We start from the raw sequence: 6,729 nt of genomic DNA on the forward strand, positions 1-6,729 counted from the left end.
GGGAGCTTTATAGGCAGAATTCTCCTGGCCATTCATGCCCAGGGACCTCTCCTGGCCTGCCTGTGACTGCCCTAACGCTTCAGTGCAGAGGCCAGGTGGGCTCATCACCCTGGTCACCTCTCAGCATCCTCTGCCCTTGGCTCCCACAAGCATTGAGTTTCTTTGGGCACTCTGTGGGCTTGTTTTGGCAACCAGTGGGGTCTGCTGTGTATTGAAAATGCTTTGTTTGGAGTTCACACTGTCAGAGCACCTGTATTTATCCTTTATTGAAGAAACAGCCAGTGGGATCCTCTGGTGGATCAAAAGAGGCTTCCAAAAGAGGCCTCGAGGCAAGGCTGCACTTCCATCACGGTGCCTCACTGTGTCTGAGGGCTGTTCAGGTGCACTCTAAGTTTTCATCCAGGTCACAGAACAGCGTGGGACTTTCCCCAGCCCTCTCAGCCAGAACACCTGTAATGCTTTTGTGTGCTTATGGCACATTTCGTGTTCCTCGGGTATCTCAGCTGCTTTGTGTTCATCTGTTCCAGGTTTCATCGTGGACCTAGGCCTGATAAAGAGCCTGCCCCCCAGCCACAGCGTGGCGTTTGAAGTGCACTTTGAAAGTGCCCACCAGCCACCGCGTGACATGGATGTGCTGCTGCCCATAGAGGTACCACAGCTCTTGGGGGAGGCAGCAGGCTGGGCACAGCAGCAGATGTCACCTGCACCCTCTGCTGAATTCTCTGTCCTTGTCCATGTGACAAATGGCCCCACGTCTCACATCCGCCTCTGTGCCACTGTGCTGGCACCCTCACTTGAACTCTCCAAGAACACGCTGCAGTTCTCTGACATCCTTGTTGGGCAGTGCCAGGTTGAGACCATCCGGCTCTACAACCGGTTCCAAGCACCCTGCAAATGGTCCATCAAGCCTGTTCTGAAGGTAAAGCACAGGCAACATTGAACACATAACTTCTTGGCTGGGTTTCTTTGTGTCTCTTGTCCTTTCTGCTCCTGTGGCTGCCTGAGCATTTGGGTCTACAGCATGCTGGAGGAAGCTTCTGAGGGTCTGGATCAAGGCTGGTTTGCCTGAGCCTGTTCCATTAGCGGATGCTTTGCTTTTCTGCCATCTTCACCCATTCCTCCTCCTCTGAGGACAGTAGTTCCCTATCTGCCTGCCCTGTCTACAGGTTTTCCCTCTAGCTCTAGCTATGGGGGCCGCTCTTGGTTTGGCTGTGGGTGCTCTTAGCACTGCATCAGTGTCTCAGAGCACTCAGGAAGTGAGGCTCTGTCCTCGCAGACCAAGGAGACCTCACACGGTTGGTTTCTGTGCCCAGAACACTCAGCACAAATATGTGACACCAGCCCTACGCCAGAAGCAGCGGGCGCCAGAGGATGAGCCCTGTCCCTTTGAAGTGATGCCCTCCCAAGGAACCCTTGATCCACAACGGTGGCAGAACTTACAAATCTGGTTTACACCCAAGGAGGAGGTGAGACTGGCAGGTGTCAGCCCGGGAGGCCTGTCAGGGCTATCTGGAAATGAGGGCCTGGTGCAGAGAGTGTGGTATGAGCTCTGCCTTCACAGGGAGCTTTCTGCAAAGCCCATACTTGTGGCAGCACAAGGAGAAATGTGCTGCCACACATACTCAGCGTGGCTCAGTTCACCCCAGAGAGCCCTCCCGTGAGATGTGCTTTGAAATGCCCACAGGGAGCTTGCACAGAGAGCACCAGGGCTGCCTCTCAGCACATGGGGGGGATGTGCCCAACTCCCCTCAGCCTGCCCCTTGTCTGGCTGTATTTGCACCTGCGACACTTGGCGTCACAGACACTCGCAGGGGATAATCCTGGAATGGCCAGTCTGGGCTCATCCTGCTGCAGGACTGACAGACAAATCAGCCACCAGACACCTTCCTGGGCACGGCAGGACAGTCACCTGTGCTGCCAGCAGTCCCTGGGGCTCTGGCCTGCCTGCACATTGCCGTGCAGCTGGGGATTCAACTTAAAGGATGGAGCATTCCCAAAAGTAGTTTGCCTGTGGCCGCTGGGTCTTGGAAACTGGCAGTGTGTACCAGCATGGACACAAGTGCTTCTGTGCTCACCAACATTCCCAGGGATCTTTTAATTGCTGGAGAGATGTAACCATCTTGTGTCTGGCTTGGACCGGAGCCAAACACTAAGCAGGGAAGATGACCCTTATTTCTGGCCAGCGAGAGCTGATTTGCCCCTCTCCTGGAGTTGGTGTTTGCCTGATGCAGCAGTGCCAGGACAGTGCCTGGACACTGTAACCCCAAGGGCCCTTCCCATGAGCATTGCACTCCTGCATGACCAGATGAAAATGTCTGACAGTCTTTGTACATACCAGTTTCAGTGCACACCAGGATTCATGCCAGTTACTAGACCCAGGACACAGGTGCTGTAGTCCCTAGCAGAAGTAAATATCTGGTTTCTGTTCACTTTGGAGGAACTGATGACACCCTGACCTTGGGGCAAGCGTTGTTGTATTTGGGGTCCTGTCACCCGGGACTTCATGGATGAGTTTTCTGCACTTTTCTCTTTTCAGAGGTCTTACAAGAATGAACTGAAGCTTAACATGTGTGGGAGCAGCAATCACTTAAAGCTGCACCTCTCAGGACAAGGTCTGGAGCCATGGCTGGAGTTCAGCCCCCCAGCACTAAAGATGGGATGGGTGCTGGTGGACAGCGATGGGGTGGAGGCCACCGCGGTGGTGAAGAACCCATGCAGCTTCCCCATTGAGTTTTACTCCTTGGATTTTGACGAGCAGTACTTTGAGGAGGAGAAGGTGAGAAGGCAGGTCTGGTCCCCATGTACGTGCTGCCCAAGCTTCTCAGCACTCCAGCATTCCCGGGCTTGTGCCAGGAGATGGAGGCAATCCCCAAGGCAAGGCCAACTCTGCCAACATGCTGTGGGAGGAATTAAATAGTTTGTGTTGTTGGGAGGAAGGGAGGAGACAGAAATCGGGTTTGTTGAGTATGTGAGATAAAAGGCAAGAAAAGGAATCTTGCTATGGTTTCTCTTCCCTACACACACAGATCCTGCGGATGGCACTGGGCTCTGAGAACCAAAAGAGCTTTTTAATGCCTCCACGCGCCGTGGGTGGGACGCTGCTCCCAAAGGTGCTGGAGGACTATGGAGCACAGAAGAGGCTGAAGGCTCAGCAGGCAGAACTCAAGACCATGGCAGAGGGCAAGGACAGGGCTGAGGCTGAGGCTGAGGACAAGGGCAAGGCAGCACCAGGTCAGAAAAACAGTGAGGGTTTGGCTGTGTCTGTTTTGACTGTGGTCCCAGCTGGGAGTCCATTCCGTACACCCTGAACTCTCACCTTGCTCTCCAGGGCAAGCCCATGCTTTTAGCAACTGCCTGTTCTCCAGCTTGGTGGAGAAAGTCTTGGGTGAAGGGCTGTGGTATCCCAACCCTGAGTGTAGCCAAAGCAAGCCCCTATCTGCCTGCCAGACTGGGGGAATAATCAGGATATTCCCTTGTGTCCCTTAGCCATAAAGACTAGGATTGGATGAGTTCTTCAGCCAGGTCTAATATCACTGGCTCTTCTATATTTGCACCTTCCTAGCAACAAAAGAAGAAGCTCATGTTGCTTTCACCAAGTCTCCTTTCCCAGGGTCTGAGGAGATGTGGAGGAGGATGAGGATCACAGGTGGGCAGGAGGCTGACCTTTCCCCCTGGTTTTGCACTGCAGGATATCACAGGGTTGTCACGAGCTATTCTGAGCCCATGGTGAAAGCGACTGGCAATCCTGTCTCTCGGGCTGACCTGTACCAGCTGTGCATTGCTCAGAAGACCAGTAAGCCCCAGGAGAAGGTGGAGAAGAAGCCTGAACAAAACCGTGGAGGCCCAAGGAGTCGTCAGTCATTTCAGCTGGAGGCGCAAAGTGAAGTTGCAGAAGGGGCAGTCAGAGACTGCCGTGACGGGGCGCTGTGCCTGGACATGCAGGTCACTGATCCGAGGGCCATGATGGGGGAGATCCCGAGGGAGGACCAGGTAAAACCCTGCAAGGCTCAGATCTTGAGCTTGCCGTGGTCGTGGGCCCTGGAGCATTGTGTCCCCACAGGTGATAATGGCACAGAGCCTTGTCCAGGCCCCTGATGATGTTCCACAATGACATCTGTGTGGATGAGGAGGTTATCACCATCCCTCAGATGGGCAGGAAGTGGCAGTGCTCTGTGTACAAGTGTCCTGTCTGTTCAGAGTTTCCCAGCCTGGAAATCATTATGAACAGGACAGGGCAGCTCATGGTCATTGTTTTCATCAGCTGAGGCACTCCGGAGAGGGTTGTCGCTGTTGAGGCAGGACGAGAATGAGAGAACTCCCGAAGGCTGGAGTTAGAGGATGTGAACTCTAACAGCACAACTCAACTGATTCATTTCAAATACATCACTCTTTTTATGGGGAGCATCGTGCAGACTAATTTCAGTGGTCTTAAAGTAAAAAATCTCACACCATTGGTGTGCAGTGAATGATGCACAGTGGCAGAACATATCCATAAACAATGTGAACAACAAGAGAGACAGAGGATTATTTACATTCCTTTGCAACTCTTTCCCAGGCTCTAGCCTGGCAGAAACCTCTCTTTTTCTCTCTGACTAAACTGAGAATACCCATAGAGGTTTCTCTCCTGGTCCTGCTTGTAGCTGTTGCCTCTGCTCTGGAGCCCGCTCACCCCAGCGGGCACAACAAAGCACTTCTATTCATATAAATCAAAAACCCCACTGCCTAAAGCTCAGTGCCTTTAAAGGAGTTGTGAGGATCAAGGTGACACAAGTACAAGCAGGATTTCCTCTTCTGTTTTAGATGCTGGAACATCTGGGGCTGCATCCCGACGGGCCTCCCCTTCCCCCTGCTGCTGTGCTCTCCATAGTGGAGTACCCAGAGGAGCGGCTGGGCCCTGCAGGGCGTGTGGAGCCCTTCACCCTCCTGGCACCGAAAGAGGTAAAAAATCACCTAAACCATCAGCCTCCTTTGAGGAGAGGGTCCTGAGAAGGGTTGTCCTAGGTGGGTTTTTTTTGTGGGTTTTTTTTTTTTTTGGTTGGGTTTTTGGTGTTTTGTTTTTTTTTTTGTTGAGGTGGGGATTGAAGGTATTTGAGATGGTATTTTATGTTTGTATTTAGGTGTTTATTATTTTTAGGTATTATTATTTTTTATTAGCAAAATAGTTTCATGGCTGTGAGTTTTGTAGTTTTTTTATTGGTAAGGTATAAAATGTTTAACTATTTTTTGTTATGAGGATTTTTAAAATTAAATTATTTAACTAAGAAATGATACTTAGGTTATTATATTTTAACTTAATAACTGATTTTTCAAAGCCTGTAATGTGGACTTTTTTTCTAATTACATTACTTAACTTTATGAAGAAGAAGGAAAAAGAAGGTGAAGAATTTGCTTTTGCTTTAAAGCTTTTATCTTGCTTCATATTTATTTCTATATTCTAAAACCTTAAACCCTAAGTTTTTTACTTTGTGACATTACAAACTTCTAACTAACTACACACTCATAATTTCAGTGTTATTAATTAATTCTGGAAGTCTTCTCTACAGCCTCAGGTCAAATGCAGTGCTCTTTTGTAAGTCTGTGCCTTCTAGCACAGAAAGTTTAAAATTCTTGGTATCTAGGATTCCAACAGTCCTAGGCAAAACAAACACCAATAAGGAAGACCAAGTCCATGGGCAGGTGGACTTATTTATTTATTCTCTCTTCTGCTGGTGAAGAAACGCCCATTTTGCTCTCCAGGATGGGGATGCCTCAGGGCTCACCTCTCTCTCCCTTTTCTCTCTCCCCTTAGGCCGAGGCCCCAGATATGAGGGGCAGTTCTGCCGAGGGCCAACCAAAGATGGGTGAAGCGGCCAGCAGAGACAGCTCTGCAAAGGAGAGCCAGGTGTCCACACAGAGAACAGAAAGTCCCCAGGATTCCCCCACAACAAGCAGCAAAAGCACGATGGAAAGTGCCTCAATGCCCACAGAATTCCTCAGGTGAGCCACGCAGGAGGAGGTGATGCCTCTGCTTCTTGGTCCTCTTGCCAAACCAGGTCCATCGACCCCAGCTCCAAGGCGACCCTGTGCCAGTGCCTCCAGGGGATGGCGAGTGCACCCTCCTCGTTTTGTTTGCTTCTCAGCAACGTCTGAAGCCTCCTCTTTAATTGCCAGGCTGAAACGGTACCAGTGGGTAGTGCCTGCCCACGGTGAGGTGGAACAGAAGGTTCACTTCTCCACCAAAAGGCCAGGGAAGTTTGAGCAGACGCTGAGGTTTGAGCTCGTGCAGACAAAGCGCCCGTACGAGCTGCCCTGCTGTGGCACCGGCCTGTACCCCAGCATCAGCCAGGACCCACGGTAAGGCTGGCCCCTGGCAGCCCCCACACCACTGCTGCCCCTGAACCACAGCCAGGGCTGACCCCTGGGGCTTCTGCCTGGGCAGATCGTGCTGCCTGAGGTCACCCAGCACCTCCTCCTGTGCTGGAGCTGGCAAGGCAGATGGTGCCTCAGCCTCCAGGAGGGGTTTTGGCTTTCTGACGACATTTCCTACTCAGAGCATCTCATAGCTCTTCCTTCCCCACCTTCTCTGCCCAGGCTTGTGTTTTCACAGTGGAGGAAAACCATGAAGGAAGATGAAATAATCTTCAAGGAGTATGTTGAAAGCACAGAGCGATTCCACTTTGGGCCGCTGATGTGTGGGAAATCAAGAGAGTGGTACGTGCTCCCTGCTGGGCCCTGTACTTTTGTGACACG

At 51.4% G+C, this 6,729-nt stretch overlaps 1 protein-coding gene across 1 annotated transcript; it reads left to right on the plus strand.

Annotated features, from left to right (window-relative positions):
* The first annotated feature begins 1,187 nt into the window (after positions 1–1,187).
* On the plus strand, positions 1,188–6,337 carry LOC140680752 (uncharacterized). Its single transcript, XM_072919243.1, has 7 exons — positions 1,188–1,466; positions 2,537–2,776; positions 3,027–3,231; positions 3,689–3,990; positions 4,801–4,938; positions 5,789–5,976; positions 6,151–6,337. The coding sequence occupies exons 1-7, from the start codon at positions 1,188–1,190 to the stop codon at positions 6,335–6,337; spliced, it is 1,539 nt and encodes a 512-aa protein (XP_072775344.1).
* The last annotated feature ends 392 nt before the right edge of the window (positions 6,338–6,729 follow it).

Source organism: Taeniopygia guttata, chromosome 28 (genome assembly GCF_048771995.1).
Source record: "Taeniopygia guttata chromosome 28, bTaeGut7.mat, whole genome shotgun sequence".
Classification (NCBI taxonomy): Eukaryota; Metazoa; Chordata; class Aves; order Passeriformes; family Estrildidae; genus Taeniopygia; species Taeniopygia guttata.

Bases quoted from the DNA above. Each gene is read 5' to 3' on its own strand.
- LOC140680752 (XM_072919243.1), top strand. From the start codon at position 1,188: ATGGGGGCCGCTCTTGGTTTGGCTGTGGGTGCTCTTAGCACTGCATCA. The intron at 1,467-2,536 runs GTGAGACTGGCA...TTCTCTTTTCAG, and splicing joins GGTTTACACCCAAGGAGGAG to AGGTCTTACAAGAATGAACT. The intron at 4,939-5,788 runs GTAAAAAATCAC...CTCTCCCCTTAG, and splicing joins CCCTCCTGGCACCGAAAGAG to GCCGAGGCCCCAGATATGAG.